Source organism: Lucilia sericata, unplaced genomic scaffold, assembly GCF_015586225.1.
Source record: "Lucilia sericata isolate MDLA Ls3-8-SP2 unplaced genomic scaffold, ASM1558622v1 Contig000275F_arrow, whole genome shotgun sequence".
In the NCBI taxonomy this organism is placed as follows: domain Eukaryota; kingdom Metazoa; phylum Arthropoda; class Insecta; order Diptera; family Calliphoridae; genus Lucilia; species Lucilia sericata.
Window position 1 is genome coordinate 225,402 of NW_023994300.1, and position 25,513 is coordinate 250,914.

At 30.5% G+C, this 25,513-nt stretch overlaps 1 protein-coding gene across 1 annotated transcript in view; it reads left to right on the forward strand.

The window, feature by feature from the left end:
• LOC119603138 (43 kDa receptor-associated protein of the synapse) overlaps positions 1-11,238 on the forward strand; it is a 119,468-nt gene extending 108,230 nt beyond the window's left edge. Inside the window, exons 6-7 of the mRNA XM_037955047.1 lie at positions 10,425-10,624; positions 10,692-11,238. Coding sequence (XP_037810975.1) covers positions 10,425-10,624; positions 10,692-11,184 — 693 coding nt within the window. The 3' untranslated portion in view covers positions 11,185-11,238. The remainder of the gene's footprint in view (positions 1-10,424; positions 10,625-10,691) is intronic.
• The last annotated feature ends 14,275 nt before the right edge of the window (positions 11,239-25,513 follow it).

The following is a 25,513-nucleotide window of genomic DNA, read 5'->3' on the forward strand; positions in this document are numbered from 1 at the left end:
TCCCCTCCCGAAAATCACTTAAACGCACATAACTCATTACAAAATTAAGATATCCACATATGCACGAAAATATTACTGTGACAGTTCTTTTCCGATCGGTCCATAATTAGTTATAGCTCCCATACAAGGTCCCCTTCCGAAAATCACTTAAACTCACATAACTAATTATTAAATTAAGATATTTATATAAAGTTTAGCACAAGTATTGCTCATATACAGACAAATATTACTGTGAATTTGTTTTCCTATCGGTCCATAATTGATCATAGCTCCCAAAGTCCCTTTCAGAAAAACACTTAAAGGCACTTAACTCATTATCAAATAGTGATACCCATAAAACATTTGGCATAAATACTACTTTTGTACACAGAAATGTTATTTGAGCATTTTTTCATGATCGGTCCAACTTTGGTCATAGCTCCCATACAAGGTTCCCTCCCGAAAATCACTTAAATGCACATAACTCATTACAAAATATTGATATCCATACATTTAGCAAAAATAAATTAAACTATAAAATTGTTTTACGATCGGTCCATATTTGGTCATAGCTCTTATACTAGCTCCCCTCCAGAAAATCACTTAAATGCACAATATTCATTACCAAATAATGATATAGATACAGAATTTTTAAATTTTGTCTTTATATACATAATTGGTCATAGCTCCCATACAAGGTCCTTTTACGAAAATCTCTTAAACGCACATTACTCATTACCAAATAAAGCTATTGATAAAAAATTTGGCCCAAATATTAATTTTGTATACAAAAATTCTATTTCAAGATTTTTTCACGATCGGTTCATAACATAGGTGCGGTCGGTCCCATACAAGGTTCCCTTCAGAAAATCACTTAAACACACATTACTTATTACTAAATTACGATATAGATACAAAATTTGACTGAAATATAGCTTTTATGAACAGAAATTTTGCTTAAAAAATTTTTTACGATCGGTCTATAATTGGTCATATCTCCCATACTATGTCCTGCCCCTAAAAGCGCTTTAACCGTAGTTAACTCGCTGCATTATCAATTTGTGTAGAACAAAATTATATATATTTATTTTGAAAATCCTTAAATCTTTTACACACATGCATACATGCAAATTACTAAATATCGCTAAGCGCCATAAAAATATAAAGAAAATGGTGTTTGTAATGTTCAATAAATCATGGAATTGTAATAGATTTAAGCTGTTTAAATCTTTGTATTTTTTCTATTCAAGACATGAGAAAACTTATTTCTACAAATATTTGATCAATTAGAAAAGTATTAATATATGTATAAGTAGCTGGTGGAGGGTACTTAAGATTCGGCTCAGCCGAATATAGCACTCTGACTTGTTTTTGTTTTGTAGAAACCCTTGTTAAATAACCAAAGTTAAATGTTGTCGCTGAAAAAATAAAAACAAAACATAACAAGTAAGAAATTATAGTCGGGCGAGGCCGACCGTATAATACCCTACACCTGTTACAAAAATGAAATGTGATTTTGTTTTCATAATAAAGCATTTAAGTTGAATTGTAACTTGCCTTGAATTATACTTAAGCCATTTGTTGTTGAATAAAATTGTGGACATTTAAGCCGAATTTTGAAGGGGCTTTGAATAGGGGCTATGGTCAAATGAGACCCTATAATTATAAAATTCATGAGGGTTATTAAAGCTAGTATGGAACTTGGTTTTACAGCTTTTTGTCGAAATAGGAGTATATTAAACACAATTATGAACTTAAAATCCCTAAATTTTGAACTTAAAAGGCCTATTCGGCGGGTTCAGTTGTATGGGGGCTAGGTGAAATAATGGTTACCATTAACCATATGTTAACCATTTTCAATAGGCTTCGTCTCCGGTAGCTGTTACAAAAATAATGTGATTTAGTTTTCATAATAAAGCATTTAAGTTGGATTGTACCTTGCCTCAGATATACTTAAGCCATTTATTGTTGAATAAAATTGTGGACATTTAAGTCGAATTTTGAAGGGGGCTTTGAATAGGGGCTATGGTCAAATGAGACCCTATAATTAAAAAATTCATGAGGGTCATCAAGGCTAGTATAGAACTTGGTTTTGTAGTTTTTTTGTCGAGATAGGAGTACATTAAACACAATTATGAACTTAAAATCCCTATTCGTCGGGTTCAGTTGTATGGGGGCTAGGTGAAATAATGGACCGATGTTAACCATTTTCAATAGGCTTTATATCCGATACCATAGAAGATTATGTGCTAAATGTCATTGCATTATCTTCAAAATTGCGACCTGTAGTTTGATTACAAGGTTTACAAGCCCTATTCAGGGGTTCAGTTGTATGGGGGCTAGGTGAAATAATGGACCGATCTTAACCATTTCCAATAGGTTTCGTTCCTGGGACAATAGAAGATCATGTGCCAAATTTCATTGAATTATCTTCAAAATTGCGACCTGTAGTTTGATTACAAGGTTTACATGGACGGACGGACATAGCCAAATCGACTCAGAAAATGATTCTAAGCCGCTTGGTATACTTTAAGGTGGGTATAGAACCAATATTATTGTGCGTTACAAACATCAGGACAAACCCAATATACCCTCCCCACTAAAGTGGGGTAGGGTATAATTATACAAAGTTAAATTTTAGGCTATCTGTAATCAAATCTTACAATGTATTTCGTCTCAAACAGTTTCTATATTAATCAATATAGTTGATAGAGCAGTGCATCTTTCATTATTTTCTACCTTTATTTCAAAAAAATACTCTTGTATAAATATCCAAACTAATTTACAGTTTTGCGGATATTTTAAATTGATAGAATTGAATATTTTAAACGATAGATCCACGCACGATTTTATATTCTGCAGTTTATAAAAAATGTTTCCAAAATATACATAAAATTCATGCAAATCAAATACGGATTATCCAATAGCGCAAATAAATGGCTGCAAAGATTGTTTCTGGACAAAATATTCATCAACTAAAAGTTTAACTTTTGTGTTAAGTTCAAAATTATTAGATGCGTATAAAAGAAATGATTCTTTAGAATCTTCAACTGAAGCCTTTTCATATTTTCTCTTTTTATCAATTAAAATGCATTTTCTCGATGATGGTTTTAAAACTGAGTGAATGAGATCTAGTACAATACAATCTCTTACATCTGAAAATGAAATAAAAACATAAAAATCGAAATAAAAAATTATAGAATAAATTCTATGATTAAATTTAACTACAAGTTTGTGTTTGGGTGATCGACATGGAGTGTTTTTTTTATGTTTTTTAATTTTCTAAATAGCAAATGTTAAACAATCGATTACTATAGTTGGTAATAACTAAATATACGATATAAATACCTGGGGTTAAATCAAACAAGATATAAACATTAAAAAATATACTTTTTTAATATATAATTCTTAGAAATTTTATTTACCAGAAGTGAACTCAGGTCCTTTAAATTTTGATAATATATCCAAATTACTTTGTTCTTTAACACATCGCTGTATAATTTTAAATATCTGCTTACAAAATTTCTCCCATTTTGCATCAAGTATATGTTCTTTTCCTGGAAACATTTTTGAAAAGTCCGCCAATATCTACATATTTGTATACAAAAATATTAGGCTATGCTATCGTTATTCAAAAATTAAACAACTAAATTATATCCGAAATATTGTTTGTATAAAAATTGTATCCAAACCAATTTCTGCTTCTTTCAGGAAGTTTCTTCTGATATCAAAAGTATTGTCCCACTTTTTAACGACCTCTGACATTGGCTTAATATTAATCATTAGCCGCTCTTTATCTATTAACATGTCTTTTTTATTTGATATAGCATTTTCGTCTGTAATTTTAATTAACAATATTATACAAAATATGAATATGTATATGTACAGTATAAGAAGAGTACAAAATATAAAAATAAAATTTATTAATTTAAATATGTATATTTAAAAATTTTTGTCAATAGTGTAAACAATTTTAAAAAACGTACTTCAGAATTATCTGTTACGTAATGAATTTTGATAAAAATCAAAACCTTATTGTACTGAAATTGCGGTTCTGTTTGTGAGAACTACATGGAAGGGACACTCTTTGTGACACACTGCTTCTGTGGCTATGGAACACTAGAGGACCTTAAACTTCCAAACTAGACTATTTAAAAGTTTTTGTAGTATACATCATAAACGATTAATAAAACTAGAGGACCTTAAACTTCCAAACTAGACTATTTAAAAGTTTTTGTAGTATACATCATAAACGATTAATAAAACAAATAAAGCTTTAAAATTTACAACGATTTATTCTAATTATTCGTTTATGAAGAAGGTATAAAGGTAAGGTCATATTTTCCTAAAATAATGAGAAATTTCTTTTGTGTACTTTAATACAAGTATATAAAAGAAAATTACTTTTTATTTTAGAAAATATGCCTCAATATTAATTGAAAAACAAGTAAGAGTGTTATATTCGGCTATGCCGAATCTTATATACCCACCATCAAACCTCGTTTGACTCGAATGAAACTTACTTATGTCGAATTTCATCTATAAACTCGTATCTTTTAGGCCAGTTATAAGCGTTAAAGTAATTTTCTGAAGGGGACCTTATATAGGGGGGTAGGGTCAATTATGTGTCGATCCTCATAAAATTTGGTAGACAGAATTTGGTTCGTATTAAATTTATTTGTGTCGAATTTCATCGCTACACTCGTATTTTTAAGCCATTAATGAGCGTTGCAGCCATTTTCTGAAGGGGACCTTATATGGGGGGTAGGGTCAACCATGGACTAATCCTCATAAAATTTTGCATAGTGATTTAGGATCATAAGAAACTTACTTATGTCGAATTTCATCGCTATATTCGTATTTTTAAACAAGTTATGGCTGTTAAAGCTGATTTTCGAGGGGCCACTTGTATGGGGGCTATCCGAAAACGTCGACCGATATTGCTCATTTTCAATACCAAACAAATCTTACCTATAAGAAATATTTATGTGAAATTTCAACCCTCTAGCTCTTTCCATTGGGACTCTATCGTGCTTTCAACAGACAGACGGACGGACAGACATGGCTAGATCGTCTTAGAATTTAATGAGGACCCAGAATATATATACTTTTGTGGGTCTATGACCAATTTTGTGGGTCTATGACCAATATTTCGATTTTTGATGTTGTGTATAACAAGTAAGAAGTTATAGTCGGGCGAGGCCGACCTGTGTACGAATAAAATGTAATTCAGTTTTCATAATAAAGCATTTAAGTTGAATTGTACCTTGCCTCAGATATACATAAGCCATTTATTGTTTAATAAAACTGTGGATATTTATGTAAAATTTTGATGGGGGCTTTTTATAGGGGCTATGGTCAAATGAAGCCGTCTAGGTGAAATAATGGGCCGATGTTAACCATTTTCAATAGGCTTCGTCTACGGTACAATAGAATATCATGTGCCAAATTTCATTGAATTATCTCCAAAATTGCGACCTGTAGTTTGATTACAATGTTTACAAGCCCTGTTCGGGGGTACAGTTGTATGGGGCCAGGTGAAATAATGGACCGATCTTAACCATTTTCAATAGGCTTCGTCCCTGGTGCAATAAAATATCATGTACCAAATTTCATTGAATTATCTTCAAAATTGCGACCTGTAGTCTGATTACAAGGTTTACATGGACGGACGGACGGGTAGACGGACGGACATAGCTAAATCGACTCAAAAAATGATTCTGAGCCGATTGGTATACTTTAAGCTGGGTATAGGACAAATATTATTGTGCGTTACAAACATCAGCACAAACCTAATATACCCTCCCCACTAAGTGGTGTAGGGTATATAAAAAGATTTCTTATATGTATACACAAAATATCTTATTCCGATATCTTTATTTATCAATGAAAAATGCGATTTTCTGAAATGGATATTATATGACATATATGAACAATTATGGACCGATTCGAAAAAAACTTATTTTTATAGCCTATTTATACTCTACACCACTTTAGTGGGGAGGATATATTGTAACGCACAATAGTATTGGTCCTATTCCCACCTTAGTGTATACCAATCAGCTTAGAATAATTTTTTGAGTCGATTTGGCTATGTCCGCCCGTTTGAAAATAATTCATTGAAATTTGGTACATGATCTTCTATTGTTCCAGGGACGAAGCCTATTGAAAATGGTTAAGATCGGTCCATTATTTCACCTTGCCCCCATACAACTGAACCCCTGAATAGGGCTTGTAATCAAACATAAGGTCTCAATTTTAAAGGTAATTCATGAAATTTGGCACATGATCTGTAATGTATCGTACAGAAGCACAATTACGGATGCTAGAAAAACATCAATGTTCAAGGATCAACTTAACAAAAGTTAAGGATCGCATAGTAATAGGAAAGAGAGGTCTGCGGGAGCTATGAGAGCTAGCTATCATAGTAGTATGTATGTATGTATGTATGAGTATGTATGTATGTATTGTATGTATGATGTATGTATGTATGTATGTATGTATGTATGTATGTATGTAGTATGTATGTATGTAGTATGTATGTATGTATGTATGATGTATGTATGTATGTATGTATGTATGGTATGTATGTATGTATGTATGTATGTATGTATGTATGTATGTATGATGTAGTATGTATGTATGTATGTATGTATGTATGTATGTATGTATGTATGTATGTATGATGTATGATGTATGTATGTATGTATGTATGTATGTATGTATGTATGTATGTATGTATGTATGTATGTAGTATGTATGTATGTATGTATGTATGTAGTATGTATGTATGTAGTATGTATGTATGTATGTATGTATGTATGTATGTATGTATGTATGTATGTATGTATGTATGTATGTATGTATGTATTAGATGTATGTATGTATGTATGTATGTATGTATGTATGATGTATGTAGATGTAGTATGTATGTATGTATGTATGTATGATGTATGTAGTATGTATGTATGTATGTAGTGATGTATGTATGTATGTATGTATGTATGTATGTATGTAGTATGTATGGATGTATGTATGTATGTATGTATGTATGTATGTATGTATGTAGTATGTATGTATGTAGTATGTATGTATGAGTAGTTGTATGTATGTATGTATGTAGTATGTATGTATGTATGTATGTAGTATGTATGTATGTATGTATGTATGTATGTATGTAGTATGTAGTATGTATGTATGGTATGTATGTAGTAGGAGTATGTATGTATGTATGTATGTATGTATGTATGTATGTATGTATGTATGTATGTATGTATGTATGTATGTATGTATGTATGTATGTATGTATGTATGATGTATGTATGTAGTATGTATGTAGTATGTATGTATGTATGTATGTATGTATGTATGTATGTAGGTAGGTATGTATGAGTATGTATGTATGTATGTATGTATGTATGTATGTATGTATGTATGTATGTATGTATGTATGTATGTAGTATGTATGTATGTAGTATGTATGTATGTATGTATGTATGTATGTATGTATGTATGTATGTATGTATGTATGTATGTATGTGTATGTATGTATGTATGTATGTATGTAGATGATGTATGTATGTAGTATGTAGTATGTATGTATGTATGTATGTAGTATGATGTATGTATGTATGTATGTATGTATGTATGTATGTATGTATGTATGTATGTATGTATGTATGTATGTATGTATGATGTATGTATGTATGTATGTATGTATGTATGTATTGTATGTATGTATGTATGTATGTGTATGTATGATGTATGTATGTATGTATGTATGTATGTATGTATGTATGTATGTATGTATGTATGTATGTATGTATGTATGTATGTATGTATGTATGTATGTATGTATGTATGTATGTATGTATATATGTATGTATGTATGTATGTATGTATGTATGTAAGAAGTGTCTACTACTTTGCAGCAAATAATGTACGTACATATGTATTTGCGTACATAATTTTAATGGGAAACTTATTTGGTTATGTCATATTTATATATAAATTGATTATGCCTTATAAATTTAAATTTATTCCATTTACAAAATTATAAAACTCGCGATTAACTCGTTTTGACTCGAATCGCGATCGAGTTCTATTTTACGCTCTTTAAATTTTCAACTCTTATCGCGAGTTTAAAAAATTAAACTCGCGAGTCGAATAGATTTTTTCGCCGGAAAATAAATTATTTAAATCGCTCGAATTAAACTCGCTCGCGAGCGAATTGAATTCGATCGCTATCTGTACCCTGGCTACAATAACTAAATAACAACACAAAATTTTTAAATAATATTTTGCATTTGAACTAATAGCAATATTTTCTATACAAAAAGTAAAAAAAATAATAAAATTTCCTACATCGACTTTAACCATTTTTGGCCACGCTCGTGACAGTGTACCACGCCCCCTATTGCTATTCCGCTAATTTTTTGTCCTAAGAATTCATGTTGATACTAAAGTGGCTCCGAAAAATTAGAGGGCTCTAGTTGTTATATTTCCTCAAATATACTAATTTAAGATTTTTTGTGAGGGGCCACGCCCACTATAGCTAGTCCGCCCATATTGTCTCCATATGTTCAAAGGATACCCTCTACCAACATCAGTGGTGATAGAGGGTATATATAACTTTGTCATTCCGAGTGTTACACTAAGAAATATTCATATTGTACCCGACAAAGTATATATATTCTTGATCCTTATGAAATTATGAGTCTATTTTGCTATCTCCGTCTGTCCGTCCGTCCGTCTGTCTATGTGTGTAAAACATGCTCACGTTAAAACGAAGCCATAGAAATTCTCGAAATTCACCCAAAACATTCTTTATTATCCGGTTCAATTTGGTATTGAAAATCAGTAAAATCGGTTCACGACGTAAAAAGTTATGAGTAAAATATTCAGACTACCTCGAAAAAAAATAACGTTTTTTTCCAATTCTTAAGTAGTTTTCTCAGAAACTACCTAAGATATTTCGATGAATTTTATTAAATTAAATTAATTATATTTATCTTGATAAAATTCGACACAAATATGTTTCGTCTATATATGAACTACTCTACGAATTTTTTTTCGGATAGGATCATAATTGGTCATACCTCCCATATAAGGTCCACTTCCGAAAATCACTGAAACGCATATGTTTCATTGATAAATAAAGCTATCGGTATAAAGTTCAACTTGAATATGTTTTGTGTACATATAATTAATAATAACAAATTTTTCTGGAGAGGCCCGTAATTGGTGATAGCTCCTATATAAAGTCCACATCCGAAAATCACTTAAACGCACATATTTTATTAATTAATAAATCTATTGGAGTAATATTCGACTTCAATTTCTTTTTTGCATATAAATCATTATACGAATTTTTTTTTGATCGGTCCATAATTGGTCACAACTCCCATATAATACATACATACATACATACATACATACATACATACATACATACATACATACATACATACATACATACATACATACATACATACATACATAAATATTCCTAAATATTCATGTTGATACTAAAGTGGCTCCGAAAAATTGGATAATATACTAATTTAAGGTTTTCTTTATATGGGAGAGGCCACGCCCACTATAGCTTGTCCGCCCATTTTGCCCCCATATGTTCATGTGGATGTCAAAGCTGTCCATACAAAATTTTAGAACTCTAGCTGTTGCAGTTTCTGAGATATGTGATTTTAAAGGCTTATTATGTATGTGGGCGTGGCACTTTGCCCACAAGAAATTTTTAAATAAAAAGTAGCCTATAGTTCCTTCCAGACATACAGGAAGGCACTGTGAAAATTTCAGGAAAATCGGTCCAGCCGTTTAGCAGTCTATAAAGTCCAAACAAACAAACAAACAAGCAAACAAACATACATACAAACACACATTCATTTCTATATATATAGATTATTTTGCATTTTACTAAAATATTTTGTACAATTTCGTATATATTATGAAAGAATTTCGTGGTGCGAAACCACGAAGCATTTCGTACAATGTACAGCATTTTTCGTATATATTAGGCATGGATGATTATCAGTGTATGTATATTTGTTTAATGTAGAGACATTTTGGGCATGTGGGATTTTCTTTATTTGCGGTATATATTAAAAAGAACACTCTGGCAACATATACACTTTTTGACATAAGTATACAACTTTTGTTGTTTTTGTAGAATTGACTTCACCTTATTATTCCATCATGGCACAGGGTATACAGAGGCGTCACGAGCAAAAAAAAATATTTCTATCTCTTTCAACACAAGTTTCACAAAAGCTGGACAACATCTGATTTTAGACTTTTATAAACGTCAAAGGTGACACCTCTGTATACTTTGTGGTTGGTAGTCTTCAATGCATTATATTTAAGTTAAAATATATGTTTTGCCAGTAAAAACTGCTAAATATTAATGTTATCCACACTCTTCATTGCAGCTATTAGTGCGAAAAATTCGCAGACGTCTAGCTTTAATATATAGAGCGTTGGGTGATGAGGAACAATACAATACTCACATACGTCTGGCTAATCAAACAGACTCCGCACTAGGCTTGAATTGTGGTGCTTGTGGTGAAGTATTTGGTCTAGAGCCAGATTCCTTAGAAGCACTGCCATGTGCCCACATTTTACATGCCAGGTTAGTATATAACGATTTTGTATAACTTTTATATTTAACAATATTCATGTTATACCTTTTCATAAAGATGTGCACAAGAATTAATACGTCGTAAAGATAAAGGAGCACCGAGAGCGTGTCCGGCATGCAATAAGGTTCTAAGTTCCCGCTTGCACTTATGTAGCACCAATATTGAAGGCAGCAATAACTCCAGCACCACTCTAAATCCAAACAGTTTGGCCAGGGATAGTATTCTTGCCACTATGGACTCACATAATGATCTTTTTACATTGCAGAGAATGAGTAACACAAATCCATCCAGTGCTCAAGTGACTCTGATAAACAACCCTTCGGCAAGCATTGTTAAAACATGCTACAACGAAAACACTAATATTTACGGCGGCTTAAAACAGCAGCCACCGCAACAGCACAGTAACGCTGAGAGCACCTCTTTATTATTAGCCAACAATTCAAATTCTCCTAGACCGGTTTATCGCAGCAATTTATCTTTGGCGTCGTTGAGTTTAAGGGCTTCAAATCTTACTATAGACAGTGGTCGTAATGCGACTTCATCGGTTTAATTAATTTTTAAAGCCTTTAAAAATACACAAAACATGTTGTATGTAGAACTTAAAAATCCGGTCTTTTATAATATATTTTATTTTGTACCATTAATGGTGATACTTACACAAACTTATTAGTTCATATGAAACTTTTAAAATAATGATCCAGGGGTATTGCATACATAAAGGTTCATCCTTTATAAAATTTTGCCTGTTAAAATGGAGAAAAAACTATGTAGGAGCTATCGTAGCATTATCTATAGCAATTAAACAACAATTAAAATCGGGAATCTATACCTATTTTAATATTTTTGCGTATGTCTTTCATATTTAATGCCCGGTTCTGGAACATAGATTCATCCTTGCGCCTTTTAAAAATTTTTAATTTACATAGCCAATTCAATTGTCCATGCTGCACCTAATTTATGTATGCTACGGACGTTTTTGATTTCGGGGGAGTGCTACTCGGATTAATACGACACTTGATATTAAATTACAATGCTAAAAATTATAGTCAAGTCAAATAATATTGAAAGTTCGTTGAAAATATTTCACAAAACAAGTTAGAGTGCTATATTCGGCCATGCCGAATCTTAAATACCCTCCACCAGCAAGCTACTTTTTATTGAAACCCATCTAACTATCTATTTTTTAGATAACTCGCCAAAATTTTTGTCGAACTAATTTTGATTAGGTCCAGGAAAATTTAGAATTATTTATCTATACACAGAACATACTTATGTCGAATTTTATCCGGATATAATAATTTAATAACGAATTAAGTGGTATTAAGTGATTTTCAACAATTAACCTTATATGAACCGGTTCGGAAAAAATTCCGTACAATGATTTATATATATATATATATATATATATATATATATATATATATATACAAAATACACATTTACGTCAAATTTTATACCTAAATGTGTATAAAATGTGCGTTTAAGTAATTTTCAGAAATGGCCCTTATATGGGAGTTGTGACCAAATACGGACCGATTCAGAAAAAATTGTATACCTATGTATAAAATGTGCGTTCAAGTAATTTTCAGAAATGGTCCTTATAAGGGAGTTGTGACCAATTATGCACCGATCAGGAAACAATTTCGTATAATGCAGAAAAAGATCAAATATAACTATACTCCAATAGGTGCGTTTAGGTGATTTTAGGAAGTGGACTTTATATAGGAGCTATGAGCAATTAAAGGCCTATCCCGAAAAAATTTCGTAGAGTGATTTATGTAAAGGCAAAACATATAAGTGTCGAATTTTCTCAAGATAACTTTATTTGACAATGAAATATGTGCGTTTAAGTTATTCTCAGAAGTGGACCTTATATGGGAGCTATGATTAATAATGGACCGATCCGAGAAAAAGTGGTAAAATGATTTGTATGTACACAAGACTTTTTCAAGTCGAATTTTATTCCTATAGCTTAAGAATTCAATGAAATATATGCGTGTGATTTTCGGAAGTGGACCTTATATGGGAACTATGACCAATTATGGGCCTATTCGGGAAAAATTTTGCAGAGTGATTTATATTTGGGCAAAACATGTTTGTGTCGAATTTTATCAAGATGGCTTTATTTGATAATGAAATATGTGCTTTTAAGTGATTTTCGTACGTGAGCCTCATATGGGAATTATGACCAATAATGGACCGATCCGTAAAAAATTATTTTGTAAAATGATTTGTACGTACACAAAATATATTCAAGTCGAGTTAGAAGTTAGAATTCAATGAAATATATGCGTTTAAGTGATTTTCGGAAGTGGACCTTATATATGAGCTATGACCAATTATGGGCCTATCCAGAAAAAATTTCGTAGAGTGATTCATGTTTAGGCAAAACATATTTGTGTCGAATTTTATGAAGATAGCTTGACATTGAAATATGTGCTTTTAAGTGATTTTCGGAAGTGGCCTTTATATGGGATCTATGACCAATAATGGACCGATCCGTAAAATATTTTGTAGAAAGATTTGTATGTATACAAAACAGATTTGTGTCGAATTTTATCCCGATAGCTTTATAATTCAATGAAATATATACGTTTAAGTGATTTTCGGAAGTCGACCTTATATGGGAGCTATGACCAATTATGGGCCTATCCGGAAAAAATTTCATAGAGTGATTTATATTTAGACTAAACATATTTCTGTCGAATTTTATCAAAATAGCTTTATTTGACAAATATGAGCTTTTAAATGATTTTCGGAAGTGGGCCTTATATGGGAGCTATGACCAATAATGGACCGATCCTCAAAAAATTTCGTAGAATGATTTGTATGTACACAAAACATATCCAGCCCGAATTTGATCATAATAGCTTTATTCATCAATGAAATATGTGCGTTTAAGTGATTTTTGGAAGTGGACCTTATATGGGAGCTATGACCAATTGTGGACCGACAGAGATCTACGTTGGTAGTATGATTGTATGATTGGTAGTTTCTGAGAAAACTTCAAAAGAAATAGGATAAAAACGTAATTTTTTTCGAGGTAGTCTGAAATTTTTACTCATAACTTCTTACGTTGTGAACCGATTTTGCTGATTTTCAATTCCAAATTGCTTAGGATAATAATACATATTTTGGGTGAATTTGGTTGATTTCCTGTACTTAGTTTTAACGTGAGCGTGTTTTACACAGACAGACGGACAGACGGACATAGCTAAATCGACTCAGAATTTTATAAGGACCCAGAGTATATATACTTTGTTGGGTCTTAGATGTATATTTTTTGGTGTTACACACGGAACGACAAACTTATATATACCCTCTATCACCACTGATGGTGGTGGAGGGTATAATAAGAATTAATGCAAGACATATACATACGTTCTAATATATTTATATATATATGGTCTACCCTACACCACTTTAGTGGGGAGGGTATATTGGGTTTGAGCTGATGTTTGTAACGCACAATAATATTGGTCATATACCCACCTTAAAATATACCCATCGGCTCAGAATCATTTTCTGAGTCGATTTAGCTATGTCCGTCCGTCTGTCCGTCCGTCTATCCGTAATTTTGAAGATAATTCAATGAAATTTGGTACATGATCTTCCATTGTCCCAGGGACGAAGCCTATTGAAAATGGTTAACATCGGTCCATTATTTCACCCAGCCCCCATACAACTGAACCCCTCGAATAGGGCTTTTAAAACTTGTAATCAAACAACAGGTCGCAATTTTGGAGATAATTCAATGAAATTTGGCACATGATCTTTTATGGGAACGTAGATGAAGCCTGTTGAAAATAGTTTACATCGGTCCATTATTTCACCTAGCCCCCATACAACTGAACCCCTCGAATAGGGCTTTTAAATGAAATTTGGCACATGACCTTTTATGGCATCGTAGACGAAGCCTATTGAAAATGGTTAACATCGGTCCATTATTTCACCTAGCCCCCATACAACTGAACCCCCGAATTGGGCTTTTAAAACTTGTAATCAAACTACAGGTCGCAATTTTGGGGATAATTCAATGAAATTTGGCACATGATTTTTTGTGGTACCGTAGACGAAGCCTATTGAAAATGGTTACCATCGGTCCATTATTTCACCTAGCCCCCATACAACTGAACCCCCGAATAGGGTTTTTAAAACTTGTAATCAAACTACAGGTCGCAATTTTGGAGATAATTCAATGAAATTTGGCACATGATCTTTTATGGTACCGTAGATGAAGCCTGTTGAAAATGGTTTACATCGGTCCATTATTTCACCTAGCCCCCATACAACTGAACCCGCCGAATAGGGCTTTTAAGTTCATAATTATGTTTAATATACTCATATCTCGACAAAAAGCTGCAATAACCAAGTTGTATAGAAGACTTGATGACCCCCACAAATTCCATAATAATAGGTTCTCATATGACCCTAGCCCCTATGAAAAGCCCCCATCAAAATTTCACTTAAATGTCCACAATTTTATTCAACAATAAACGGCTTAAGTAAGGCAAGGTACAATTCAACTTAAATACTTTATTATGGCAACTAAATCACATTATATTTTTGTCAAAGGTGTAGAGTATTATATGGTCGGCCTCGCCCGACTATAATTTCTTACTTGTTTTACATGATTAGAATCGATCCCATGGAGTTGCTATCTTATTTCATAAAAACTCTGTAGGAAAATTGGCTAATTGTTGCGAAATATTTTAAAAGAACACATAGATAGTAGGGTTGTCAATTATTCGTGTTTAAAATTATTCGAATAAAAATTTACAATTTTTTTTTCATTCGTGTAGTCGATTAAATTTAAAAAAAAAATTCGATTATTCGAACAAATAATGAATAAAAGTTTTTATTCCAATTTAATAAAAAACAAGTAAGAAATTATAGTCGGGCGAGGCCGACCATATAATACCCTACAAATTCAAATTTTGAAGGGGGATTTGTATAGGAGCTATGGTCAAATGAGACCCTATAATTATAAAATTCATGAGAGTCATCAAGGCTAGTATAGAACTTAGTTTTGCAGCTTTTTGTCGAGACACGAATATATTAAACATAATTATAAACTTAAAATCCCTATTCGTCGGGTTCAGTTGTATGGGGTCTAGGTGAAATAATGGACCGATGTTAACCATTTTCAACAGGCTTCATCTCCGGTACCATAGAAGATCATCTGCCAAATTTAATTGAATTATCTTCAAAATTGCGACCTGTTGTAAACCTTGTAATCAAAGGTTTACAAGCCCTATTCGGGGGTTGAGTTGTATGGGGGCTAGGTGAAATAATGGACCGAAATTAACCATTTTCAATAGGCTTCGTCCCTGAGACAATAGAAGATCATGTGCCAAATTTTATTGAATTATCTTCAAAATTGCGACCTGTAGTTTGATTACAAGGTTTACATGGACGGTCAGACGGACGGACATAGCTAAATCGACTCAGAAATGATTCTAAGCCGATTGGTATACTTAAAGGTGGGTATAGGACCAATATTATTGTGCGTTACAAACATCAGCACAAATCCAATATACCCTCCCCACTAAAGTGGTGTAGGGTATAATAAATGAAACTGTGAGAGAAAAATATATACGTGGAAAAAGACACTGTTTTTCTGAAATTTGATTCCGAATATTTCAAGAATCAGTTATTGAAACTCCAAAATCTCCTCCAAAATCTTAAGATAGACTAAAATCATTAACGCACTTATTAGTCAGTAAGTTTGTTGAATCTCAACCGATTTAAAATTTCTCAACGTATTTAAATGTTGAACTTAAGACCTTTATAATTATATTTATGTATATACATATGTCTGATTTTAAACTAAATATGTATATGTGCTTGTCATTAGTTAACATATTTTGATTTTAGTTTGGACCGTTTTCCAAGTTTGTGGATGTTTTTACAAACTATTTTATATAAAAACCGATTCTATATGATTTCTGTAATTGCAATTGTATTGTTGAAACAAATCACAAAGACGTTATAAACAGATATCATCAAAAATAGCAGAGACTGAAAATAACTGGGCCACATAACCAAAGTGAATGAATTGTGATTTATTTTTGTTTTTTAACATAAATCACTCAGAATAAGTTATAAAATGATTTTTACTTAAATGGTTTAGTATAAAGCTACGTTCACACCTATGAAATATTTGACGTTTTTTATCAAATATTTGTTGGCTGTAATGTGAACACAAAATATTTTTGAAGAGCAAACAAAATATCAGCTGTTTTTCGTGAAACATTTTTATTTGTCAATCTACAAATATTTTCCCAATATGAACACAATGTGAACACCAAACACGAAACATTTTTGTTTAACGTTTAAATTTCAAAAAACTAGAAACAAAAAATTAAATACGTTTTTATTTCATAATGTGCTTAAAATGAGTATTTCTGTTTTGACGTTTTGTTTGAAGAAGCAATGCCAAACACAATTCAGTACAAATAGTGAAAATTTGTTTGCCCAATGTTCACATTACAACAAATAATTTCTTAAAATAATTGACGGATAAAACAGTGAAAAAAACAAGATTTTGTTTGCAGGCAAAGAGGAACATAACAAGAAGAACAGATAATGCGCAACCAAACCAAAAGCCAAAAATATATATGTTTATATTTACTACAAAGATATATCATTGAATAATAACATCAATTTATTCTAAAATTTCATTTAATATTGTTTTTCAACAAAATTTTATCACAAAAAAATACAAATTACGTTTCAATAACTAGAGACAGATGGTGAACCTGCACTGTCATGTTGTTGCTATTTAGTATAGTCAATGTAGCGAAAAACCTTGGTTGTTTGGAACGGTTTATAGCGATTTAAAAAAATCGCTATAAGCCGGGAAATAACCAAATTATAATTTTTTTTTCATTAAATTATCTATAAAATTGAAACTTATTGAGAATTGTTTATTATTAATATACTAGCTAAACCCAGTGTGCTTTGCTACCCTAGAAGGAATATGTATAAATAAAAATCCCACTTAACGATTTTGAAGATTCTAACCACAATAGTTTTCCAGATTTATAATAATACGTTACATATGAGAGATGTCAAGCAAACTATTGCGAGTTCGCCAGTTTCTACCTATCGCCAATTTCTATCTATCTATAAAAAATTTTAATAATAGAAGAATTTCCAAGATGCACGAAATCTTGTATTTATTCTATATATGTTGTGCCAAGCCACCCATTGAAAGTCCGCCCCTTATTCTTCATATAAAATTTAAAGATTCTAGCTCTAATAGTTTCTCAGATATACGAATTTTTCTATTTGATTCATATGGGGGCTTCAAGCTCCCCACATTGAGAATTTTGGAATTTAAATTGAGAAAACTCCAATTAAAATTGGGAAAGTTTCAAATGAAATTGAGAAAATTTTAAATGAAATTAAGAAAATTTCAAATGAAATTGAGAACCTTTTATTTATATAACACACAGTGTGACCATTTTGGCATTTTTGCAGCTAGATTTAGCATTTTTTATTTTGATTTAGCTGTAAAATTTTAATTTAGCATTTGGCATTTTATTTAGCATTTTTATAAAATATTTTTAGCATTTTTAGCTTTTTTTTTGCAATTTTAGTATATAAACAAAAAAAAAAAAGACAAATTTTTGCAAAAAAGATTTATATTGGAAATAGGTTTAACCGAAAAAAATCAGAATTAAATGTCTACCCAAACACAAGCAACAAGAAATATGAGAAATGTAATAATTTACACTGTAATTCAAAATAATGCAAAAAGATTCATAAAGATAAATAACTTAAAATTACGCCAATACAAGTGAATACTTTAAAATGTTGTATTCTAAAATATTTTTCTGGAACCCAATGCTTTTTTAAATTCGAGGTGATAGAAATAACTCAAGAGATTTCATATATTTTTACAAATACGTTCAGTACGCTATTTTACAAACTAATACTTTTTGTTTGCTCATGGAATGAAACATATAATTTTGGAAAAGGCTATGTATGACGGTTAATTATTTTTTTATTTTTTCCTATACGAAATAAAGAGGTTTTAATTTTTATCATCCTTCAGGAGTTCTTGTTAATTTATTGATAAGTATTGAAAAAAACCAATCATATATAATTAAGACTTTCTCATCCTACTTTCTGTTCTTTTTATTTTTACCAAATTTTTAGTAATTTTGTTGTCACGTTTTTTTTTTAATTAAAAAAATACATAAATTTCGAAAATATTATTGACAATTTATCCAGAATTACAAACTTACGGATTTGAATATATCTCTCAATTCATTTCATACATTCTCATATATATTTTTCCGAAAAAATTTGGAAGTATGAGTTATAAACCTGACATCTATTCACCGAGATTTAAAATTATTTCAACGGAATTTTCAATTGTTCAATTCACAATCAAGTTGTATATTGTACCTACTAAAGTGTACTAACAGTGATTGTGAACAGATCTTTGCAGCAAGTCGTAAGTTTATGTTCTCAATGAAAAAAAAAAACAATCAAAACAAATATACATAACAATGTCAAAAGATAAAAAAATCAAAAAATTTTAATTTAATTAAACATGCGAAATAAACCAAATTAATTTCTTTGAATTTTGAATTCTTTCATTTTCTCTATTAAACATTTTAAACTGTTTTTAATCAAATTTTAGTTTTTTTGTTTTGGTAAAAGCTGTTTGTTTTTGATTTCAGTGTTACCACTTTATCGTTTTTTATGCTAAAATCTTTTGAATATTTCGTTTATATGTTGAAAAAAACAATTGGCAACACTAAACTTTCTTACAACATTCGAAAAACATATGAAAAATTGTCGTAGGAGTTGTATAGAGCTTTTGCATAGAAAATACCAACAACATTGTTATGACTATTGTAGCAGCTGCTGACATACAACGCATACAACGCTACAACATCGATGGTGAATTGAACAAATATTTTTGTGACATGAAAACCATTTTTAAAGTGTTTTGAGGAAGACAAATAAAATTGTTTATATAAAAAAGTAAAACTAGAAATATTATACTTTTCCTTCCGAAAACACATATAGGTTTTATACCATGAGCAACTATTGTAATTAATAGCGTTTTAATGTTATTTTTGCATTCAGAAATATTTTAAAGTTAGACGGCTGTATTTATAAAAACTTATTTTAGGTTTATTAAACAATTTTAGGCAAAATTCAGGAAAATCGTATTTATAAACGTGAAATAGCTTAAAACACCTTCAATAAACCATTGACAATTAGAAGAATTTTATTGTAGGCTCGACCCTTCTTTAAGCCAACAATAAGTTGATTTTTAACAATTTTTTTCTCAGATAAAGATTTTTCCGGTCATTTTAGGTTGATTGCGAAAACTAATTATGGTTTCTTTTAAAATAAAATCTAAAAATTCTAATTTTAACGTTTACAAATTTGTAAATAAAATCCTAGAAAATTTTTAAACGATTATATTTTGAGGAAAAAACTCAAATCTAGGCATTATTGGATTAATGCATGAATATTTGACAATATTCCAATTGTCCAGCACTCTTTTTAGGCAATTTGGAAGTGCCCGTCTGTCAACCAAATGATGGACAAAATCATTTGATTTGGCTTTTTCAAACTTTGTTGGTTAAATATAATGCCATAAAGTAATTAACCATGTAAATTATATTGATTAGTGTTATACTAATGCAAAATATATTCGCCGGCATTAAAATTAGTCAAATATCAAAGAAATTTATCAATATTTGCAAAAATTTATCAAAAATTACAAGGAAAATAATAAAAATAAGAAAATGTGTCATGTTTTTATTGTCAAAAATCTATTATAAACAAAAATATGAAATTAAGAAAACCGAATTAACGAATATTTTATCCTAATTGTACGCAACACTAACACATAAAATTACAGCCATATTGTACAGTGCTGCCAACTTAAACATAAATCAGCACAATAGTTAATATACGTTCATTATTTGTTTATGAATATCACAATTTTATTAATGGTTTTTAAGGCTAAAGTGTGCTTTAACTATTGAGTGCATTAAAAGCAAAATAAGATTTTTTTATAAATACAAGCGAGAGACATTACATTGCTAAATTTACAAAAATTTTGAAAAATTTTTTAGCATTTCTGTTTATCTCAATACCACGGAACTTAATTTTTTACCCTACTCCACTATACTACGTTTGAGTATACTAATCGGTTAAGAATCATTTTCTGAATCGATTAAGCCATGTAAGTCTGACCGTCTGATAGAGGTTGAAATTATCAAAACAATAAGCACGTATGCTTTTTGATCCAATGACAAAACCTTTTAAAAATGGTTAAAGTCCGTCCTTTATTTTACCTAGCCCCCATACATATACAAATGTGCCTTTCTCAGAGAATTAGTTTAAATATTTCGGAACCAAGGTTCAATTCAACATAAATGCTTTATTACGAAAAATAAATCAAATTTTATACTCATATGGTCAGCCACGGCAGAATATACTTTCTTACTTGTTATAAATTACAATGAATTTCAGTTACAAATTAATATGAATTGTTCATAAAAACACTTAAAAAATTTTAGCATTTTTTTTGGCATTTTAAAATCAATTTAGCATTTTTTCTAGCATTATTTTGGATGGGATTTAGCCGCAACATTTTTTGAGACCTGGTCACACTGATAACACATTTTAAAAAACAAATAATAAAGAAATTCCAATGTTAATCCACAGATTGTCGAGGAACAATGGCTGGTTTATCATGAATACAATGTAGGAATACCAAAGAAGCAATATGTGTTGGTAGTCTGAATACGTCAAAGAAAAAATATTAAAATGTAGTCTGGATTTCCCGCTGATTGGGTTAAAAGTTCAGATAAAATATAAAAAGTTTCGCAGAATTTTTCGAAATGATTGTCAAAATGTTCAAATTTTAAGCTTTCACGGAACATTCATGTATTGCACTACATACATATATATGTATATATATATTTATTTGCAAATTAAAAATTTTCTGAAAATCATTTGTAATTTTCTCAATTTCATATGGATTTTTCTCGATTTAATACGTAATGTTCTCAATTTCACTTAAAAATGGTGTAGACTATAGACTGGACTATAGACTAGACTATAACGTAGAGTATAGACAAGACTATAGACTAGACTTTAGACTAGACTAGACTATAGACTAGACTAGAGTCTAGTCTATAGTTTTGTCTATAGTCTATTCCATAGTCTAGTCACTCGACTATAGAATAGACTACAAACTAGAGGGGCATTTTTTGAGCAGGTTTTGTACTTTACCCTCTCCGATTTCGATGAAATTCGGTACACACATTCTTCATGTAAATACGGAATTTGAAATTCTCCAAAATTTCTATATCTTATATATTGTTGAGTACACAATAAGCAATCTTATGTGAAGGAATAAAGAAAATGGAAGGTAAATTTTTTTTGAGATATCCTTGACTAAAGGACGTTGTTTGATGTCATCATCCTCACGTTAAAAATGTAATATTTTAAATAAAATATTGGGGACTAAACGATTAAAATCGGATAAATAATTAAGAAAATATACGTGAAATTTAATACTTCTTGAAAAAAATTCAAAATCCAACTTTTTTGTTCGAAAATTTTTTAAATTACCCTAAAATACCCATATAATAAAAATAATTATTATCTTTAATTTACGCAATTGCTTAAATTTCTATTAAATGTCACAACTACTTTGTCTCAGATATCTATTTTATAAAAAATAAAATAAAACGAGTCATTTTAGCAACTATTTACATTTTTGTATGAGGTGATAACACTCTTTTTCAGAAAATAAACAAAGAACAGCTGTTTGATCTTACTTATATAATTATTTTGATCTAATTATTTTGCCAAAATGATGTAAATTATTTGACTTTTGGTGTTCACATTGATGAAACAATGAAAAAATATTTATTTGCCAGCAAATTAATTTGTTTTATGAAAATCATCCGCATTGCCGTTTGTTAACATGAAATATTTTATGTTCTGATTCGACAAAGTTTTTTCGATCGTGTTATATGTTAATATTATACACTTTTATTATTTAAATTTAATTTTAAACCTAATAATAATATTTAAAATTTAAACAAATTGGTAAATTGGTTTTTTCTTGCATTAAATTATACGATATACGGTGGCTGTAAAACATGTGTATGTTTGAATCAAATTATTTTTGCACTGTTTGATAAAACTATACCATCAAATATTTGTTCAAGTCTGAACATGAAATTAATATTGCGTTTGTTTGACGCAACTTCAAAAATATTTTATTACAAATATTTGGACCAAATATTTTTCAGGTGTGAACGTAGCTTCACCTTTACTACTTTTGTTTTGTTACCCAGCGGTAAAAATACACATTATGTACTCGCTTATCTAAGTGATATTTCGTGGCAGTCAGTGGTGATGCTTTCACTTATTCTTCTACTTAGATTTAACATAAAAGTGTCCTAGGCTGCCTCATCGATGTGCTCTCGCTTAGAATGTAAGCCACAGTTTCATTTACTTTTATTTCAAATTATGTAAGTTTATTTAAAAATTATCATCAAATAATAAACATGTATTATAGTTAATTCAATAAAAATTAAACAATTTTAACGAAAATAAATGAAATGAATCTTAATTTTCTTTTGAAACTTTCGGTCATCTTCCTTTACAGATCGTAAACAAACAAGAGGAAATTGTCAGTATTAAAACTAGAATGTATGAAGTAAATTTACCCCAATATTTATATCCGTTTGTGATCACCACAATTATTTTAAATTTTTTACAATAAAATACATTTTTTAAGAAAACACAACTTCACTTACAAAAGATCAACTTTAAACTGAAACAAAAATATTATTCTTTTCATGTAGTACCTATACATACAAAAGAAAAATAAAACGGTACTTTAGTTCTGTTTTTTTTAAAGATATAAAAACAAAAAACAACATGAAAAAGGCAGCTAACTCTCTGCTTAAATCGTAATCTATGTTATAATTAAAGTGCATGATATGTTGGATTACGCATACATTGCACTCTAAGTACTTAGATTGCTCGCTTAGAACGTCATACTGATGTCATCGAATATTATCTAAGTACTTTGTTTCATTCACCGCTGGGTACTTATGTTTTTGGCTGAGCACTTGGTTTTTGTATTCCTTTTTTCTCTTGCTTATATGAGAGTGGGAGAGTATATTGTTGTTGTTTGCTATGATTTCTGAAGATAATATGTGTATATGTGTGTCCTAATCGTGTATTTACATTTGCGATTTATTGTTTTGCTTATAAAAATAAAAATCATAAGCAGACCTTTTCAAAAATGTTTACAAAATAAAAATCAATTGTAGCGAGTTTTTCGGTTTCTCTCAACCACTTACCAAAAAAAAATCTAACATAAAGGTTTCTTTCAGTGATAAACTGCAAAAATACAATTATAAATGGTGATCACAGCAATTAACCTTATAAAAACAAAGTGGACCCGTTATATTCAGTCTCTGAAAAATAGATAAATTGCAAATAATGTCGAGACAAATCATAAAGACGTTATAAACGGATATCTTCAAAAATAAATTAAATTCTTGCAGATAAATATACATATATTTAAAGGAAATCAAAAGATCGAATTTTTAGGGGTCACGTCATTATTGTCAAATAGTTGATAGGTATGGACGTAGGTTAAGTTATTTATCTTTTTCCTTATACAAAGTTGTTAAAAAATTTACTTTCTTAAAGATACTTTATATAGGGAATGGGTTAAATATGGGCAATAAAATCGAATCTAAATCTAATACTTAAAGAACTAAATTAATTAATGTGTATCTGTTTCACTTATTGCAAACATTTTAATAAAATGCAAGAATCACTTCTAAAACTGGAACATTATATTTTTATACCCACAATCAAAAAAGATGTTTTTGCCATTCCGTTTGTAACACATTGAAATATTGGTCATAGAACCACAAAAGTATATATATTCTAGGTCCTTATTAAATTCGAAGACTATCTAGCAATGTCTGTCCGTCCGTCTGTCTGTGTTTCTGCACGATAGAGTCCGAACGGAATGAGCTAGCAGATTGAAACTTTCCACAAATATTCTCTATAGGTAAGGTTTGTTTGCTATTTGGCAATATCGGTCTACGTTTTCGGATAGCTTACCTATGACACAAATAAGTTTCATATGATCCAAAAACTCCATAACAAATTTTATGAGGTCCATAATTGACCCTACCCACCATATAAGGTCTCCTTCATAAAGTGACTATAACGTTTATTACTGACTTAGAAATACGTATATAGATAAAATTCGACTCACATAAGTTACATGCGAGCTAAAATCCAAATTTCCATATGGATCGGTATATAATTGACCCTACCCCCCATGTAAGGTCCCCTGGCTTAAAAATACGTGTATAGTGATGAAATTCGACACACGTAACTTTTAATGGAGCCAAAATCTTTCAATCATGTTTTATCTGGATCGATCCATAGTTGACCCTACCCCCCATATAAGGTACCCTTCAAAAAATGACTTTAACGCTCATTACTGGCTTAAAAATACTAGTATAGCAATGAAATTTAACATACATAAGTAAGTCTCTTATGATTCAAAACCTCTCTACAAAATTTTATGTGGACCGGACCATAATTTTCTCTACCCCCCTTTAAGGCCCCTTCAGAAAATGACTGTAAACTTTATGTGGATTGGTTCATAATTGACCCTATCCCCCATATAAGGTCCCCTTCAAAAATTATTTTAACGATCATTACGGGCTTAAAAATACTAGTATAGCAATTAAATTTGACATAAGTAGGTCTCTTATGATCCAAAACCTCTCTACCAAATTTTATGTGGATCGGCCCAGAAAATAACTTTAACGATAATTACT